Source organism: Podarcis liolepis (assembly GCF_965112155.1).
Source record: "Podarcis liolepis genome assembly, chromosome: 11".
Lineage (NCBI taxonomy): Eukaryota > Metazoa > Chordata > Lepidosauria > Squamata > Lacertidae > Podarcis > Podarcis liolepis.
In genome coordinates this window covers 61,796,828-61,817,459 of record NC_139565.1, presented here as the reverse complement: position 1 = coordinate 61,817,459, position 20,632 = coordinate 61,796,828, and the positions used below count along the sequence as shown (strand labels likewise).

The following is a 20,632-nucleotide window of genomic DNA, read 5'->3' as shown; positions in this document are numbered from 1 at the left end:
TCCTGGGTGTTTTATCCTCCCTGATTATTTATTTATTTTATTTATTTCCTTGAATTCATGTACTGGCCTACACCCACAGGTCTTAGGGCGGTTCACAGAATCAAATCAAAATATAAAACCACAAAATACATAATCCAAATAAAAACAGCAACAACCCAATAACCTCCCTTCCAAACAAAAAAACAAACAAAAACCACAACACATTTTAAAAGGGCATAGGATGTCAAACAAATCAACCAAAGACCTGGTTAAAGAGGAACGTTTTTGTCTGGCACCTAAAGGTGTATGATGAAGGCACCAAGCAAACTTCCCTGGGGAGAGCGTTCCACAGATGGGGAGCCACTGCAGAGAAGGCCTCCAAAAAATGGCATTAATATGGTATCTCCCGTGTTTCCTAAGGATTCTTGCATCGTGTATGAAGGTGGAATCCTTTATTCATGGAACCAATATGCCTTTCTGCAACAGTTCCTGCTTTCTGTTTGTGGATCCTCCTCACTCCCTCCATTGATTTCCATAAAACCCAACACATCGCAATAATTCCATGACTCAGCAATAGGAATACTTCCAGAAGATGTGACCAAATCCAAACACCCCCCTCTGTGAACAGATGTAGGACTGTCTCTAAGATTGGACATCATGAGGCAATCGCCTCAGGCAGCAGTTGCTGTGGAGCGAGGTAGACCTCTGCCCAACCATCCTTGCCTGAGTCCCTGGCCATTCTTCCTGGCTGGAGGACTTGGCTCTGTACGCCACACACCTTTAAACTAGCCTGTTGCCTTAGGTGTGGGCGAAGGATACTATCCTGCCACCTGCGTTGTTGATGTGCGAGTCAACTGGCCACCCAGTTGGCTTCTGCATGTAGAAGGGGACACCATTTTGTCCCTTCCCTCGGGCAGCAAAATGTCCTGAACTGGGCCCGAGCGGAATACACCATTCTGCTCACGCTGTGGCAGGAGCTGTAAATGTGCCCACGGGGACCAGTCTACCTGCCGATACCCCCCTTTGGTGCCCATGAAACGCCTCAGTAAATATCTCCTCAAAAATTCACAACGCACAGGGGACAGTTTTCTCTTCCTGCTCAGTTCTCGTTTCAGCTGCCCCAAACTGGTTGGCATTGAACACATCCCCTTAAACGTGCTATTGTTCAGAAAACTGATGCAAGGATTGAACCCACCCCTTCCATTTTGAACAGAGGAGGAGAGTTTTGCTCTGTGACTACATAGGGCTGGTTGGTGTAAGTGCCTCTCCCCATTTCTGTGGGGGGCAGCTGGTACAGGGTGGGGTCCTTCCATGCCCTTTTTTTGGTGTGGGGGGATCCTATCCCTTCCTTTCTTAGATATTGCCGTCATTTTGTGTTACATCACACACATCATCCATATGGTTTTGTGCCAAATACCCGCAGAAGTCACTTTGTGTTATTCCACAGCTCCCACAACAACTACTTCACCCCCCCAAGCTGCTTTCCGGGGATCAATATACCATATTGGGCAAGGACATTTCTGCTCAGAAGACCCAAGTAGGGGTGTTTATTTGAATAAAATATTGGGGGGGGGGCTCAGGGAAGCTCCGCCGCACATAATTGATCACAAGTCACATGCACACCATTCGAATGGCAACGCCCATCAACTTTGGGGGTCCCCTGAAATACTTTATCGGGGGCACGTGCAAAAGGACCTCGCTCCAAGGAGTTGGCTCCTAGAGCCCAAAAGCATCTTATCAGTAATGTTCTGCACTCAAACAACCTTACACCGAGTACTCAGATACTGGGGAGGGCTTTCTATGGGTTACAAATCTGCCGCAGTTGCTTACATCTCTCCCCCAGTCTCCCTCCCCAACCAAAACCCTCTCGAAACTAAGATCATTCTCAGTACCTCTGAGCTAGGCCTGGCTGTGCAGAAACAAGCTAACTCTAATCTTTCAACACTCAATTAGCACGTTGGATATTTTATTATTATTTTTTGCCTGCAGCTTCAAATTACCTTCAAGGTGTATGGCTCAATTAACTAAAAATATTTCTTGACTCGTTTTTAATTGCACTAAAACTAGGATACACCTCCAGCTAGGAAGAGTAAGGTGAAAATTGGTGTCCCCATATGTTGAAGATTGATTGAAGCCTGAGATCACTCAATAAGCTTTCATAGGACTATTAATTATTAAACTTTTATTAATTTCTCCTTACATTTTTTTTTTAAAAAAAGACATTCAAAGCCCCACTTCGTACGATGTTCCTGAAATTTAATAATTGCACCAGTAAAGCTGGGGTGCTTGTCTTAGAAACAATTTTGAGCACCTTTTGTAGGATATAAACATCAATGGGCAAGCATTTGTTTGCTGGAAAGTGGGCACATCCATGCGCATCTTTCACCTATTTTCAGCCTGCCTATAATCTCTAGCTGTTGGTAGTCGCCTGAGCTAGGTATGAAACTCCAAGTCCAGAGATTTGCTGAAGAGGCTCACTTGTGGGTCAAATGCAAAAACCCAGACACATTAAAACCAAGGACAACATTAGCACAGGAATAAACATAAACGGCTTGTCCCATTCTTCCTTGCGTGAAGATAGCCACCACAACATATGCCGTTCTGATTATGGCAGGCAGGTCATGCCATCCAGGCTCCCCCAACCCTATAGCCATGACATGATCCATTCTCTGTAATGGACTCCAAGTAGGAAATGATGGATAGATGATGGAGGGATGGATGGAGGGAGGCAGGGACAACTCAGCCATTAGACAGAATTAGGACAATAGCCTCAGGTGGCACCAGGGAGCAGTAGCAGCAGATACCAGCTCCCCAGCTGTTCCACCGGAGCTCCCTTACCATCCTCCTCAGTGGGAGATCAGAGCCATGTGTGCCACAGTCTAGAGATGCCCCCACCCAACCCCAAATTCTACTGCTGCTGTCATGTGCAGCCTTCCCATTGGTGAAAGAAGGTTCAGCTGGCAATCCTGGCATCTTCTGTATACGGAATGGGGAGGGCACAATTTTGTCCCTGGAGGCAGCATGTCCTCCATGCTTACTAACCAGCATTACCGCCCTTACACAACTATAACAAGAATACTGTCCAACACTTGCTGAATTAACACACCTGTGTCACATTACCTGTGCAGAACCCTATGCACATTTCCCCGAGAGTAACTACCACTGAACTCATGGGACATACTTCTGAATAAACACATGCAGGATTGATCTATAAATGAAAAAAGGTTTACACTCCCCCCTTCCTCAACTTGGTGTAATCCAGACATTTGGGACTACAACATCCATCAGGCTGAGTCAGCGCAGCTGTCTGGTTTATGAAGTACAGTGGTGCCCCGCAAGACGAATGCCTCGCAAGACGGAAAACCCGCTAGACGAAAGGGTTTTCCGTTTTGGAGGTGCTTCGCAAAACGAATTTCCTATGGGCTTGCTTCGCAAGACGACAATGCCTTGCGAGTTCCTGCGGTTTTCCCCCCCTCCCCCCCTTTTCTAAGCCGCTAAGCCGCTTATCAGCTGATCCGATCAGCAGATAAGCCGCTAAAAGCCGCTAATAGCACTAATAGCGCTAATCCGCTAATCCGTCAATGGTCTTGCTTCGCAAGACGAAAAAACCGCTAGACGAAGAGAATCACAGAACGGATTCTTTTCGTCTTGTGAGGCACCACTGTATGGTGATGAGCCCACCAAACCAACCACTTCCATAGTGTCTTAGTAACCTCACGGCTCAATTTTTACGACACGTCCTATGGAGGACTACCATTTGACCTGGTCTATCCTTGGGCCTAGGGATGCAGGTGGCGCTGTGGTCTAAACCACAGAGCCTAGGGCTTGCCGATCAGAAGATCGGTGGTTCGAATCCCTGCGATGGGGTGAGCTCCCGTTGATTGATCCCATCTCCTGCTAACCTAACAGTTTGAAAGCACATCAGAGTGCAAGTAGATAAATAGGTACCGCTCCAGCAGGAAGGTAAACGGCGTTTCCATGCGCTGCTCTGGTTCGCCAGAAGCGGCTTAGTCATGCTGGCCACATGACCCGGAAGCTGTACGCCGGCTCTCTCGGCCAGTAAAGCGAGATGAGCGCCGCAACCCCCGAGTCAGCCATGACTGGACCTAATGGTCAGGGGTCCCTTTACCTTTACCTAACCTTACCATACACCTCTAGAGTTTCAAGCCTCAATATAAAAATGGTGGAAATTAAATAAAGAAACAATGCTATCCTTTTCAAATTCACCCACTCAGCTAACCATCATCAAGTGTTGGTCTGATCAAGTGATGTACACCTGGAAGTGTGAGCTGGATGCTTTGCAACCCCAACTGCACATGTCATAAGCACAAGTCATAGATCTAATCTTTAAAAATAATCTTGCAACATCTCGCTCCTCATATATGAATACTTTCGGATTTAGCACATGTCTAGTGGCGACAGGCAAATCAATTCTGCCTCCCTCTTGGAAACTAATCCCCAGCATTAGCACTAAAATAAATTCCCACACCAGCATCTGGAAAGGGTTGCACTTCCTTGCAGGATTCCCATAGATTCATCCTTGAAGATGGGACAGAAGCTACAGCTACTGCAGTTGGTGGAATCCTAAACGATGTGGCATATTGAAATCACAGGACACCAATCTAACGAGGTCTGAATTTGCAGCCTATGGATGACTGAGCCCAATACAAGATATTAACATACCCTCCAACATTTCTCTGATGAAACTAGGGACGTCCTATTCAATAATAATAATAATAATAATAATAATAATAATAATAATGATGATGATGATGTTACTATTTATACCCCTCCATCATTCTGGGTTGCCACTCTGGGTGGCTTCTAACATATATAAAAACATAATAAAACATTAAACTTCCCTATACAGGGCTGCCTTTAGATAGCTCAGGGGTCAGAGAACTCCATACCCTCCAACCTTCTCTGATGAAACTAGGGACGTCTAGGGATGTGGGTGGTGCTGTGGGTTAAACCACAGAGCCTAGGACTTGCTGATCAGAAGGTCGGCGGTTTGAATCCCCGCGACGGGGTGAGCTCCCGTTGCTCGGTCCCTGCTCCTGCCAACCTAGCAGTTCGAAAGCCCGTCAAAGTGCAAGTAGATAAATAGGTACCACTCCGACGGGAAGGTAAACGGTGTTTCCGTGCGCTGCTCTGGTTCGCCAGAAGCGGCTTAGTCATGCTGGCCACATGACCCGGAAGCTGTATGCCGGCTCCCTCGGCCAATAAAGTGAGATGAGCGCTGCAACCCCAGAGTCGTCCACGACTGGACTTAATGGTCAGGGGTACCTTTACCTTTGCCTAAGGAAAAGCAGGACATTCTGGGATCAAATCAGAAACGGGGACAGCTTCTGTAAATCTGGGTCATCCCTGGAAAAGAGGGACACTTGGAGGGTCTGTATTAATGCAAACTTCCCAACAACTTAGGCCTTGAATGAACACCCTTCCAGCGCTACCTGTGGGGCCTTACCTGTGAAGTGCCCTCTCCAAGGAACCTTGCCTGGTGTCTACCCTTTTCTCATATCAAGGTAAAGGTCTTTCTGCATTTTGACGTTTTCTTAGCATCACTTTAAATTGTTGTATACCCAGTGCTATTTTTCTAAAATAAAGAGGAGCAGGCTCTTACCATGAACTTCTCCCTTGTTCTCTTAGAATGGTAATGGCGCCCACTTCAGAGGTACAGTGGTACCTCGGGTTACAGACGCCTCAGGTTACAGACTCTGCTAACCCAGAAATAGCACCTTGGGTTAAGGTGCTTTGCTTCAGGATGAGAACAGAAATCGCATTGCGGTGGCAGCAGGAGGCCCCATGAGCTAAAGTGGTGCTTCAGGTTAAGAACAGTTTCAGGTTAAGAACGGACCTCCAGAACGAATTAAGTTCTTAACCAGAAGTACCACTGTAGTGAGCTTAACCATATCTGCTCAAATGCCTCTGGAAATTTGAACCAGCCCTGACATCTCCACGACCTCATTACCGACCATGTCCCTGTGCATCCTCACCCCACACCTCAGCCCCCTTTTGGGCTCACGTGACTTGTCATCTCCCACCCCCTCTTCTGGTTCAGCCCACTTTTCATCAAGTGGTGCTTCAGGTTAAGAACAGTTTCAGGTTAAGAACAAACCTCCAGAACGAATTAAGTTCTTAACCCGAGGTACCACTGTACTGGAGTTGAGCTCCTATGAGCTCAGGCTGAAACAAAGCCCTGCGTATACCTCTTTTTAAGTTTTCATGGATCCGTACTGTTCTATTCTTGTTATTTAGATTTTTTAAAAAAAATCTTCCGTAAGCCATTGCCATGGGGTACAAATTTAAACCATAACCAAGCAAGCAAACACCTGCATGTGTCTAAATAGATTCTGTGCCCAAATAGAGTCTGCAGGAATGCAGATGGTATCCTTGCATCCAAGACAGAAACTCTGGAAACTGATTAAAGAGGGTTGGAAGGGACAGGGGAGGGGGAATCACTTCACAGCCAGGCTGCCCTCAACAAGAAAAGGTGGCTGACACCATGTGCCGCTCTAATCAGTGCTGAAAGCTTATGAGGTCAAGGTCTGCCTCCTTCTCCATTACTCTTTCCTCTGTCTTTTCAGCTTTTTTCGCCTGTCTGCTTGGGACTTGAAGGGCTGCTCTTGTCAGCCCATACATATTAAAAACACCCCCCCCCAGCATAAAAAAATCCCTAAAAACCACCCCCTCAAGTAATATACCCAATGAGGGAGATGGAATGGGATGAAAGGTGAACAAAGGCTCTGCGAAAGCAAAAACAAAACAAAACCAAAAAACTAAGTGGGAGATTCAGCCACATCAAGGACCAGCTCATTAATCACAATCCAACAGACCAAGACTAAGGCTAACTTGAGTTTTTGAAAATACATGCCGGGAGAGGAAGCTGGGAAACGGCCAAAGGCGTCACCTGGCGAGGTTGCTCTGATGGGGAGATCAGAGGCAATGCGAACCATGTGCTCTGCAAGGCTCCCAATGGCTGCAGCTTGAGCAGGTCTGCTCCCAGGGCATTTAAACAACCCTCACTTGGACCCTTCACCTGGTTTTTCTTATCAGGTACGAAGAGCCGAGGTTGGGGCAATCTTAGCTTTGGATGGAGGGGAGCTTGTACAGTGGTACCTCGGGTTACATACGCTTCAGGTTACAGACTCTGCTAACCCAGAAATAGTACCTCGGGTTAAGAACTTTGCTTCAGGATGAGAACAGAAATCGTGTGGCGGCAGCAGGAGGCCCCATTAGTTAAAGTGGTGCTTCAGGTTAAGAGCAGTTTCAGGTTAAGAACGGACCTCCGGAAAGAATTAAGTACTTAACCCGAGGTACCACTGTAGTTCCTTCCTGTCCCTCCAATGCTAGGGTATCCTGTGTGGTGTAGTGGTTAAGAGCGGTAGGCTCGTAATCTGGTGAACTGGGTTTGATTCCCCGCTCCTCCACGTGTGGCTGCTGGGCCAGTCACACTTCTCTGAAGTCTCTCAGCCTCACTCACCTCACAGAGTGTCTGTTGTGGGGGAGGAAGGGAATGGAGAATGTTAGCTGCTTTGAGACTGCTTAGAGTAGTGATAAAGCGGGATATCAGATCCAAACTCCTCTTAAAGTGATACAGGGGGAGTGGTCTATTTCCCGTTGAGGCCCAGGGCCAATCGTACTCCACCAAGCTCCACGAGGCTCCTCTTATTTGATGGAAGTCTTAGGAATCCCCGCTGCCAGATTGACTCATGGCAGCACTTCCGACATGCAGGCCGGAAGTAAACGATTGCCCCATGCCTAAGCCAAACCTCTTGTGTCTTGCATTCAATAAAGGCATAGTCTGTTTCAAACCAAAGCCATTCTATGTTGTCCTTTTTCCTACTTGGTGGGCCGGGGGGGGGGGGGCAGAGGCGGCACAATGGCTTGGCCTGCAAGAAATGTCATGGGGTCTGAATCAAAAAGGATGGTGGTGGTATTGGTGGTGGGGTCAATATCCCAGCAGAAGAAGTGGGAGACCATGGCATTTCATGGGACAAGGGATGGAGGATATCAGCAGTGTCTTTCCTTGCAATTTTCTTCCTTCACATTTCTAGGAGGGCAATGTTGTCTGCTCCTCTGGTATAAATGACAGCTGTCTTAAATGGGCTCTACTTTGCTAATGATGTTCCCATACTAATGGCTCAATTTTATTTATCGATTTTAAAAAGGTACATTTCTATGCTGCCTTTCAGGACAGTAAATCACCCCCAAGATCCTCAAACGGCTCACCATATAAGATCACAGTGGGCGTGCTCACATATTGCATGCAATGGGCTGTGTGCCTGCATACACAACCATTGAGCTGTACATTCATACAGTTGTTCACATATCATGATCAGCGAGAGTACAGTGTGTACCTGTGTACAGATTCACTGAGCCGCCTAAATCAAAAAAGTGTACACTCTTATGCTCATTTGTAATGTGTGAGCTTAATAAAACAACAAGTGCCATTAGAAACTGCAATCCAGCAATGCAGAACGGATAAGCTGCAGATAATACACCCATATAAAACCATCGCAGCTCACCCTCTCGTGCCAAGCATGGGGTTGCTACAATATACTGCTACAAACTCCCCAGTCTTAAGCTTTGCTAAAGGCCAGTTGGAAAATGAAAGCCAGATCAAGAGAGGAGGCAAACACAATTCTCATGGTGGCGGGGGGGGGGGGGCATCCCTGAAAAGGCCCTCTCTCATGCACCTGCTACTATGGTTGTAGCAGGTGGCACTGGGGTCTAAACCACTGAGCCTCTTAGGTTTGCCTATTGTAAGGTTGGCAGTTTGAATCCCTGCAATGGAGTGATCTCCCGTTGCTCTGGTCCAGCTTCTGCCAACTTTGCAGTTCGAAAGCACACCAGCACAAGTAGACAAACAGGTACCACTGTGGCGTGAAGGTAAATGACATTTCTGTCCGCTCTGGCACTCATCATGGTGTCCCGTTGTGTGAAGAATTGCAACACAATGTGCTGGGTGAAGAATTGCAAGAGGAATGTTTTCAGAGTGTTAAAACCAGGTGCTGGTTTTAACCTTTAAAGCCCTAAACAGCCTAAGACCCTCATACCTATTGGACCTCCTCTCCTGGTATGTCCCACGGAGGACCTTACGGTCTTCAAATAAAAACATCTTGGAGATCTCGGGCCACAGGGAGGTTAGGCTGGCCTCAACCAGAGCCAGGGCTTTTTCGGCTGTGGCTCCGATCTGGTGGAACGCTCTGTCACAAGAGACTAGGGCCCTGCGGGACTTGACATCTTTCCGCAGGGCCTGCAAGACAGAGCTGTTCCACCAGGCCTTTGGCCAAGGCACAGTCTGACCCCCTCCTTCGGTAATCCTCACAGAAGTCTAGCCCAATGGTTGCCATTAATTTGTTTTTGAATTGATTTTAGAATGAATTGGTTTTAGAAATTGATTGTGATTTTAGGTAAACTGCGTTACTTTTATTGTTGTTAGCCGCTCTGAGCCTGGCTTCGGCTGGGGAGGGTGGGATATAAATAATAATAATAATTATTATTATTGGCAGCCCTACTTAGATAGCATGGCAGTCATCTAGTCCAGAAGCAACTAGGGACTGAGTAACAGAGGCAAAAGTTACTGCCTCCGAGACAGGACAGCATCTGATTTGGCAATGCTTCTTTGAGGAGGCTCGCTCATTTGTTCCTTCCCAGAGAAGCACTTTCCCATCCATCCTGACCTGGGAATTTTTCGTCCTGGTACAGGACAGATCAGGAAAAACTGCTAACATCCTCGCTTCCCCTACCCACCCCCAACGCCTGGTCCACCCCTGCACTGACAGATTTTGAGAAACGAGGGCTTTGTCTGCTGTATGGACCTTTTTGATGGATTCCACCTCAGCCAAACGAAATTAAGATTTCAGCAAACAAGCCCCACTTCTGCGGTGGCGGCAGAACAAATGACGGCTGATAATTGCCAGCTCCTCTTGCTTATTCTTTGCTCTGCTCACTCCATCAGTCTCTCCAGATTATATTTTCAGCTGAGTTTAATGAACGTCATTTATTAAACTAACACCAGGGTTCTGCTCTGGCCTCAGACAGATGTGTTCGCTAATATGAATCATTCCTTTAAATTGGATTATTCTGATTGAGAACAGATCCCCGCCACTCCATGGAACGCAAACAAACGGGGCTCACTCTCCTCCGGTCGTGACAGTAATCAGGTTGTGCTCATTAAAAGCCCATCCTGGTGCCATTCACATCTGGGGCTGGAAGGGGAGCGGCAATACCGTTTTCCTGTTGATACCCCAGGTACAAAATAGAATCAGCACAGCAAATTCATTTTTATCCACTTTCTGAGGCAGTGGGCAAAACAGCAAAGCTCACCCAGTTTAGGGACACATCTTGGCTTTCAGATGCATGGCCAATGGGCAAAGTCAACTGGTTTCATGTCCTGCTTTGTCACCACAAATGTTTACTATTCCAGCATTTAACAAGGCAGCAAATGTGTGCCCTGGGTTCCAGTGGGTTGACTCCAAGGGAAAAAGACAGTGTTGAGGAGCAAGATAAGTTCCACATGCAGACTTACTGATTCACTCATCTGCACCTTGTGACATTTTATGCAAATGTTTGACTTGTTCGCCCATCTGGGATTGAGGGGGAAAATAACTAAATGGTCTTATGCCATGACTTCATCACTATCTGTCTCCAAAATAGCATTTCCACCCTCAAACTTCACCCCACCTCTTGCCCATGCAGTGCTCCAGTCATTGACCCCCGCCCCCCCAAGGGAAAAAAAATTCTCAGTTTTTGCAAGGGTAAATTTGTCACTATTGATCACCCAACATTCCCTACTTTAAAAAAATGAAGAAATTCTCTTCCTTAAAAATCATGTCTTACCATGCTTAAAACTGCAAGCCTAAATACACTCACTAGGGAGAAAGTCATAAAGTTTTTTTTGTTTTTTGGGTAACATTCACAAATTGGTGCTGAAATGGGGAAAATGGAAAAACAGAAACCCACATGGAGAGATTCAGCCATCCCTAGGAAAGAGTATAGGAGAGAGCTTTTATTGACATATCTCAGCGGAGTGCCTTTATGCATTGACTGAGGCTTAGGTCTGTTGTTCATTTAATCAGATGTTCGGAGAAAATTGTATGTCTTGTCATCAGGGATGTCATCATAAGTGCTATCCTGTGGCAGCTGATCAAGCAGCTTATGCGCAGGACCCCAAAGGAAAAAACAGCATTACAAAGGACGCAGGGCCTTTACACTGGTGGTACCAGTGTTATGCAAGTGTCTCCCTGCTGAAATACGAGAGACCCCCATGGGTGCTATTCAATACTAGCTCTAATCAGAGTAGACCTATTGAAGTTAATCTAATATAATGCAGTCATACCTTGGGTTAAAGTTGCTTCAGATTGAGCATTTTCAGGTTGTGCTCTGTGGCGACCCGGAAATAACGGAACACGGTTACTTCCGGGTTTCACTGCTTGTGCATGCGCAGGCGCTCAAAATGACATCACGCGCATGCGCAGAGGCGACGAATCATGAGCCGCGCATGCACAGACGCGGGTTGCGTTCTGCTCTGGATGCGAACGGGGCTATGGAACGGATCCCGTTCATATCCAGAGGTACCACTGTATATAGCTTGGGCCCAGACTATCTGAAAGATTGCATCTCCCTTTACAAACCTGCCCAGGTGATAAGATCCTCAGGTGAGCACCTTCTCTCACTCTCATCATCTTCAGAGGCATGGTTGGTGGTGACATTGAGAGAGAGAGAGAGAGAGAGAGAGAGAGAGAGAGAGAGAGAGAGAGAGCGCGCTTCTCCCAAATTTTGGAAAGAGTGTTTAGATGGGCTCCCTTTGTTAACTTTCTGCTAGCAGGCTTGATACCTTCCTATTTAGACAGACCTTTGAAAATTAGGTGCTATCAGGGAAGTCGGTATTTTAATGCTGGTTCTAAATGTGTTTTATTGTATTTTTATAGTTTCAAACTAGTTGGTTCTAATTACTTTGTATTTTAAAACGACGGTTTTTGAATGTTGTGAACTGCCTTGAATGAATCCCAACTTGGGAGAAAAATATATTCAATCAATCAATCAATCAATCAATCTACATACACTTAGGTTTATTAATTTCAGTTGGTGTACTCTGAGTAGGACTTAGTTAAACACAACCCCATCAGCACTGGCACTCTGCCAGTTCTTGAAGACACACCTATTTAGTCAAGCGTTCCCCTGATCTCCTGACTTCAATTGTTCTAATTGCCATTTTACCTCCTTTGATTGCTATAATTGTTTAAATGGATTTGTTTTATTGAGCAGGTTGACTGGGGATCCTTAATGTTTTGACCACAGAATCATAGAGATAGAAGAGATCCAATGATCATCTAGTCTAACCCTCTGCAATGCAGGAATCTCAGCTAAAAGCATCCATGGGAGACGGCCATCTAACCTCTGCTTATAAACCTCCAAGGAAGGAGAGTCCACCACCTTCCGAGGGAGACCGTTTTACTGCCAAACAGCTCTTACTGTCAGAAAGTTTTTTCGAATGTTTAATTGGAATCTCCTTTCCTGAAGCCATGAGTTCGAGTCCAGGAGAAAACAAGCATATCCCCTCTTCCATGTGACAACCCTTAAGATATTTGAAGATGGCTAACATATCTCCTCTGATGAAATTGTTTTCTTGAGTATTTTTAACAATTTGCACATATATATATATTATAACATGAAGGGACGCGGGTGGCACTGTGGGTTAAACCACAGAGCCTAGGGCTTGCCGATCAGAAGGTCAGCGGTTTGAATCCCCGCGACAGGATGAGCTCCCGTTGCTCGGTCCCTGCTCCTGCCAACCTAGCAATTTGAAAGCACGTCAAAGTGCAAGTAGAGAAATAGGTACCGCTCCGGTGGGAAGGTAAACGGTGCTTCCGTGTGCTGCTCTGGTTCACCAGAAATGGGCTTAGTCCTGCTGGCCACATGACCTGGAAGCTGTACGCCAGCTCCCTCGGCCAGTAAAGTGAGATGAGCGCCGCAACCCCAGTGTCATCCGTGACTGGACCTAACGGTCAGGGGTCCCTTTACCTTAATAACATAAAACTGGGATTATACTTGTGAACCACTTAGAAGGCACCTTCGCAGTGAATTAAGCGGTGCATAAGTACCTGAACAAATAACCATCAATGCTGCGTAATGTGCTGAAGTCCTTCGTTGCCGTGGCGCAACTGGCAGAGAATCTGCTTATTTCCCCTGCACTGAAACCCTCACACATGTCCCTAACAACCACAACAGCAGCATATAAGCGCTGACATTTTACTGTAGATTCCAGCGTATTAGGCGACTGGGCGTATTAGTCGACCCCCCAAATTTGCAGCAGCAGCGGGGGGCGGATACCCAGCGTATAAGACAACCCCAGACTTTTTAACCTCTTTTCTGGGGTTAAAAAGTCATCTTATATGCCGGAATTTACGGCACTTGGACAGGCTGTAAGCAAGAGTGAAGGAAAAGTGGGCTGAGAGGTAGGCCGTTTCACCCTTTCCCCGCCACTCCTTTCCGCCACTCAGAACAACCCTCTCCATGACGATTCCCCCTGCTTTGGTTTGCCTGTAGCTTTTCAGCTATGGGTGTAAAAGCAGTTTGGGAAGTGGGATTTTGATCTGTTGGGGGGAAAGAGTTAAGCAGCCTCTTCCACCCGCACCCCACCTAGTGCTGGTTTAGAATGGCAGAACAACGCCTATGAAGTAGCTTGAGGACATGGAATTCTGCATTCCAGCCTGGTCAAATCCTGCCTTTTGACTTCCTTATCAAAGAACGGTGTTTCGCCCCCTCTCACACACATGCTGCCTTTAATAAGGGCACAAATGTCTGTCTTTAAGCCACGGTAAAACAACACCACTGACTGGATTACCGCCCTCTTGGAACCGCGAGAGGGGAACCTCGCCTGCTGTTTTTTTGCAAAACGATAGCTGTAATTTCCTGTAATATTATTTGGGTGAGGGTGTGCCTTTAATCAAAGTTCCGCGCGCAATCAGGGTTCAATTGCATCGCCTCCCACAGCTCCAGCTCTCCCAAAGCAAAGAAGCTGAACCTGTCTCCCCAAACTACCCCTTGCTCATTAAGGTGCCAACACAGCAACGTAGCCAAATAACTGCCCTGCATTAAAAAGAAAAAGAAAAAGAGAGAGAGAGGGAGCAAAAAGCCACCCTCATGAACAAGCAGCAAATATTGCTGAATGGAATTTTGCCTCAGCATGGTAATTGCTGATTGTATTTCGAAGCGAACGCGGTAATTAATTATTGCAGTTTTCCATCAATGCGGGCTATTGTATGCCAATCTTAGTATAACCATGATAATTAGCAAACGGGATTTCACATCCATTAGAAATTGAAGTTTGCAGTTCATGGGAGAGAACTCTGCGTTGTGCTATTGCTGAAGTGACTGGCAGTTTAAAAGGATGCTATCAGGGTGGAAAATACAGGGGAAGAAACCCGCGATGCACTAAAAGAAGAAGGACAAAAATGAATTTAAAATAATAATAAAAAACAAGAAGCGTATTAAGGTCCCCACCCCTTTTGCTACAGACCCTTCAGACTTTTAGCCTGGGTTTCCCGTTTTCCAGCAGGGTGCAGTAAAGTCAAGTCATAAGCTGGAGTTAAACACAGGACCTGGTTAGTAGATACTTCGGGAATAATCTGGGTGAGCTCATTTCTCCTGTGGTTCCTCTTAGCGAAGCGCAGCTCAAGATCAGGCATCAGGCATCCTGCTGCAGCCAAATGCCTTTTTCGGCCAGCTTGACCGCTTAGCAGCCTTGCAGGCAGATGAAGGCAGACCTGGGACCAGACCTGGGTGCTGGTGAAAGCTCATTTTGAGCCCAGTGGTGACAAAAGGTGAAGGACCTGTTGGATTTGGGGGAAGGGGCTAAACTGGTTTGGGCCGATCATGGTTGTCTATTTATGATATATTATTATTCATTGAATTTATATTCTGCCCTATACCTGGAGGTCTCATATATATATTGAATTTAGGTAAAGGTAAAGGGACCCCTGACCATTAGGTCCAGTCGTGGCCGACTCTGGGGTTGTGGCGCTCATCTCGCTTTATTGGCCGAGGGAGCTGGCGTACAGCTTCCGGGTCATGTGGCCAGCATGACTAAGCCACTTCTGGCGAACCAGAGCAGCACATGGAAATGCCGTTCTACCTTCCCGCCGGAGCGGTACCTATTTATCTACTTGCACTTTGACGTGCTTTCAAACTGCTAGGTTGGCAGGAAGAGGGACCGAGCAACGGGAGCTCACCCCGTTGCAGGGATTCAAACCGCCGACCTTCTGATTGGCAAGTCCTAGGCTCTGTGGTTTAACCCACAGCGCCATCTATGTCCCATATTGAAATTATATCCCACCTTTTTCTCCAAAGAGCTTGAGTGGGCATACGTGGCTCTCCCCTTCCCATTTAACTCCTGTGACAACCCTCCGAAATAGGCTCAGCTGACAGGCAGTGACTGGCCCAAGCTCACCCAGTGAGTAAGGATTCGAACTCCAGTCTCCCAGGTAGTCCAGCTCTGTGCTGTGTATGGAAACACTTTCTTTTATCTGACCTGAATCTCCCAACATTCAGCTACCCTGAATGCACACAAGTTCTAGCATATTATGAGAGAGGGAGAGAGATTTTCTCTTGTTCACTGTCAGGCAGTGAATTTTTGCAAAATTCTACTTTGCTTCTTTCTTAATTAAAAAGTCCCAAACGACGCAAACTTCCATTGTAGGAAAGTCGCTATATCCTCACCCTTTTCTGAACCTTTCCCAACCCTGACATATCCCTTCTGAGGCCAGGTAACCGATTCCAAGGAATCGCCCTTGATATCCCAAGAAGAAGAAGAGTTTAGATTTAATATCCCGCTTTATCACTACCCGAAGGAGTCTCAAAGCAGCTAACATTCTCCTTTCCCTTCCTGCCCAACAACAAACACTCTGTGAGGTGAGTGGGGCTGAGAGACTTCAAAGAAATGTGACTAGCCCAAGGTCACCCAGCAGCTGCATGTGGAGGAGCAGGGAAGCGAACCCGGTTCACCAGAATACGAGTCTACTGCTCTTAACCACTACACCCAAGCAAACGGCGTCTTTCCGGAGACCCAGAGACCTGGGCATACATCTCCAGGAAGACTCCAATGTGTTGGGTCAGCCACTGTCCCTAACTCTCCGCCTTGCCACAGCCTACTTTTCCCCCTTTACCTAGAAGGGAGTTTCCCATGTACTTCTTTCATATGTTTTAGGACATGGAGTGGCAATGGCTACTGTCAACGGCGTTTTGAGGAACGGTCACCCAAAGGACTCCACACACCTGGCCATTTCTCCCTCATTATTTTCTGTGTCTTACTATCTGGCAGCCACACCGAGTGCCTCGGAATCCTTGCCTTCTCATCTTGACGGGAGGATTTGAAATAGAATATATTGATTTTGGCAGATTTGCCTCAAATGATCCTCTCTTCGTCCTCCCGCCGGCCTGCCGCACACTCACACCTCCCTCCTCCCAGCTCTGCTTCTGTAATTAGAGAGGAAGGGGAGAGAAGAAGGCGGCCATTTTGGGAGGCGGCTTCTCTCCCCCCCTTCCCCGCGAAGGATCCTTAGGGGCTTTGTTTGTTGAAGCTTGTGACCTTATCTACCACATCTCAGTGATCTTTTTAATGCCTGAAAACAACTTTGAGAGCATTAGTGGCGAAAACAAGACTTAAAACCACTGTAGGCTAAAACAATTTGTGTTCTAAAAGAGGGATTTGATCAAAGGGATGAAAAAAGCACTCAGAATTAATTGAGTGGAGATTTCTCCCTCCATCTCTCTCAGCTCCTTTTCTTCCTCTCCCTCTTCTCTCGTAGTCTAGCAATGTCTTGGGAGCTTCGGCTCACGTGGGGAGCTTCCTCCAAATGAAAGGGGTCTTCCTTGTTTGTTTAATGGTGAAGGTTGGACACACACGTCCTTTAGAAGGCAACGGACACCCAGCGCCTCCTTGCAGAAGTGACAGGGAAGACCTGCACACAAGGGGAGCTCCAGATAAACATGGAGGTGTCTCTACAGATCTCTACCCAATGGCCTAGTCGCCAGTTCCAGACAGGCTCTTTTGGAGCACTTCACAGCCCGTTTTGGGATCTCCTGAGCCACTTTTAGTTGAGGTTAGGCTGGCCTCAATCAGAGCCAGGGCTTTTTCGGCCTTGGCCCTGATCTGGTGGAAAATCATCCATGACAAAATCATCCATGACAGGTGGCCATCCAACCTCTGCTTAAAAACCGCCACGGAAGGAGAGTCTACCACCTTTCCTGGGAGTCTGTCTCCTGATGTATATTTTGCTCTAGGAGGCCTAGCTTGGTCAGAATCGAGTACACCCTTCCAGAGTTAACACTAAATACATTACTTCTGGTAAATAGCTGCTAGAGGGCCGTGAAAAATTGTGTCTCATGCTTTTTACGCTCATCTACCCATATACTATCTGAAACGAATGAGGCCCATTGGTTGCCAGATGTGATCCCCCCCCCCAACTCTCCTGCCCCACCAATAATGGCGTATGCCAGTGGTTTTCAACCAATGTTCCATGGCACCCTGGGGTGCCTTGAAGGATGGTCAAGGATGTTGTGGGCAACACTGGCGTCTGTCCCTCTTTCCTTTCCTGCCTCTGATGCCCTCTCATGTCTCTGCCTCCCAAAGGCTCTTGGGGGGGGGAGAGTTCAGGGGTGTCCAGAAGACTCTCAAGCGAGGACGCTGAGGGAACACTCCACAAGGGAGGGTGTTCAAAAAAGGTCGAAGGGCTGCCAGTTCTGCAAGCAAGTTTGCCAGGAGAAGGAATGATGGTCTCTCTAACCATGCCTCGTTCTGCCACCCAACTTGGATTCTACAGGCGCCCGCCTTCTGCTACTTTTTGCACCACCCTCACGAATACATTTGGGGTCCACTCTTTTTCCCCCCAGCCTTTACCTGCCTCAGGAAAGAACCACAACCACCCTCTCCTCCCAGGGAAAGGTTTTTGCAAGACTGGTAGAACAAGCGCACATTTCTAAGCACAGAGGACACCCCCCTCCCTGGCAGCAGGTATAGAGTTGAAATAGAAGCCTAAGTGGCACACGAACCCTTCAAGACCAGCAACTTGCAATTGCCCCGTCTGCTCATGGTTCACCATGAAAATGGGCCTTTCCACCCGTTTGGCAGTTGAACTCAGAGTCCACCATCTAATGCCCCTTTGCAAACTTTGTTGAGGTCTGCACAGGAATAGTCCTAAGCCGAAAGCTCCTTTAGAAGGCATCACATTATAAAGACTGACCACCCCTCCCAGCCGTACAAGGAATGGAAAATGTTTTTACATGCTTAAAACACAGAACTAGCGATATGCGTAAACTGGACAGCCCTTTCAGTTTGGAAACCACAACATCAACTTGTGTCTTTAACACGTTCACCAACTACGAGATTCACAGGTCACTGACAACACCCATCCCACTGGAACGAGGTTTTTACGCAACTTCCCATTCATTTCATGGGAGTTTTCCAGGGGAGACTTTCAGAGAGGAATGTTCCTATGACCCTCCTTGTCAGCGAACAGCCATGGGAATCATATTGGCGATGGGCATCTATGCGCATGAAATGTCTACCCCCTCTTAATACCTCTTCCAACTCTCGTTTTTTAGATATCTGAGCTGGTGCTGGAGAAGAACTGGGGAGTTGACCTCTGTGTCTTGCAAGCTTGACAAAAACGGGGTATGGGGTTGGCGGGAAAGGAGGGTCCAGCATGATGCCAGATCACTTATCTTGTCTCTCCCTTTCCAGCACCAACAACGATGCTTAAAGATGTCTGGTCCCACTTCATGTTTATATTTTCTGGTCTAGCCCCAGAGGAGAAGGCAGACCCCCTCAGAGACTGAACGGTCAGGGTCCATGACACGAGAGACGCTATTGGACAACAGGTGACGTTCCCTTGGCCCCTTCCCTCCCTGAGCAGTTACCTGTGCTAGACCTTGCTTATCCAGAGTTTCCCACAATGCTTCAGTAGGGGCGGTTAGCATCCTTTGGCCTCTTCAGCTGCACCTTCAGCCTCTTCATGCCAATCTGGAAGCCGTTCATAGCCTGGATGGCAGCTTGGGCACTAGCAGGATTGTCAAAACTCACAAAGCCTGTCAAGACACAAGGCAAAGGCGCAGGGTTTAACCAGCTGGAGGGGGTCGCCGGGCCACCCCACACACAAGACCAACTTCGAGGATGAGGATGGAGTGCGGGCGAAGGGGGTCGGTGGATGGCAGAGCTGCCAGGTGGCACCAAAGGCGGGAGGGTATGGCTGCTCTGTTGTCCTGGCGGGGAGAAGGAAGGGTGCGGATGGGATGGACAGAGCCTTGACCTCTGGCAAGTCTCGGCTGACAGGGGAGGTGGGAAGCGAGGCCATGGGGAGAGCTGGGTCCAGGTGAAGGAACTGGCATGGGTTGGTGTGGCTCATTTGATGACAACAAGAAACTGAGCCAGGTTCAAGTCCTTGTGTCTATTTACAAAGCCCTGAACAACTTAGGTCTAGAGTCCCTCTCTGAGACCATAGCTGGTCATTCCCCCAAGCTGGTGAGGCTCATTCGACAAGAAGAAGAAACTGAGCCTTTAGTGTCGTTCTCCTAGTCCAGTGGAACTCTCTGCCACTAGAGATTCAGCAGGCACCTTCCGTGCCAACTTTTAAATGCCTGCTGAAAACTTTTCTATTCTGCCAGACCTATGCAGCCTTCCATAATGGTTAAGTGTTAACTTTTTTACATTGTTTTTCTTGTATGGTTCATAATCAGTGTTTGTTTGTTTGTTTGTTTGTTTAACAGAAAAAGGTGCTGTTACTCACCATGAAGTAGTTACAGTAAATGCGGCACTTTTAACATTGGGGCGGGGGGAGGTGATGGTACTGTGTATCCTTGAGTACCCCCAGAGAAAAGCAAGGCTTATTATTATTATTATTATTATTATTATTATTATTATTATTTGTATACCATCCTTCATCCATAGATCTCTGGGCAGTTCGCAGCATAAAAATACAAAATATTTTATGCTTGTACTGCTGTAAACCACTTTGATTTATATATTTTTTATAACAGAGCAGTATACAGATATTTTTACAAATAAATAAACAAATGTCACTGTCCATCAGAACTCAAGAGTCAAGGGCAGAAACAGTCTCCATTGCAGCAGGGGTAAACCCTGAGCTACAGCAGATCTTGCAGGGGAGGCGAGAGAGGAAGGCTGATGGGATGAAAGGTTTGGGTCCCAGAAAACAAAGGGACTCAGCAGTGGGGTCTGAAACATGGCGGGGTGTCTACCTGCCTTGAGGCTAACAAAGCCAGGTTCAATTTAAGGAAGTCAGAAAAGGTTGGTGGCTGTGCATGCAAATGTTCAGGGACCTGTAGGAAGAACATTCTAGCAAGTGGAATAGTCAGTGTGCATGCTTGCTGGCGAACACATGAACAAGGCTGCTCATTTCCAAGCACAATTCAAAGTGTTGGTCCTGAGCTTTAAAGCCCTAAGTGGCCTCAGCCCAGTATACCTGAAGGAGCGTCTCCATCCCCATCGTTCTGCCCGGACATTGAGGTCCAGCTCCCAAGGGCCTTCTGGCGGTTCCCTCATTGTGGGAAGCAAAGCTACAGGGAACCAGGCAGAGGGCCTTCTCGGTAGTGGTACCAGCCCTCCCATCAGATGTCAAGGAAATAAACA

The 20,632-nt window shown here is 47.3% G+C and overlaps 1 protein-coding gene across 14 annotated transcripts in view; it reads right to left on the bottom strand.

Annotated features, from left to right (window-relative positions):
• CELF4 (CUGBP Elav-like family member 4) overlaps window positions 1–20,632 on the bottom strand; it is an 800,084-nt gene that overhangs the window by 7,374 nt on the left and 772,078 nt on the right. For all 14 annotated transcript variants that reach the window (XR_014517250.1, XM_083466083.1, XM_083466073.1 and 11 more), the window contains exon 12: window positions 18,904–19,071. Coding sequence is in view for 13 of the 14 variants with exons in the window: in XM_083466083.1 (XP_083322209.1) it covers window positions 18,944–19,071 (128 nt within the window). In the remaining variant the exon portion in view is untranslated. The remainder of the gene's footprint in view (window positions 1–18,903; window positions 19,072–20,632) is intronic.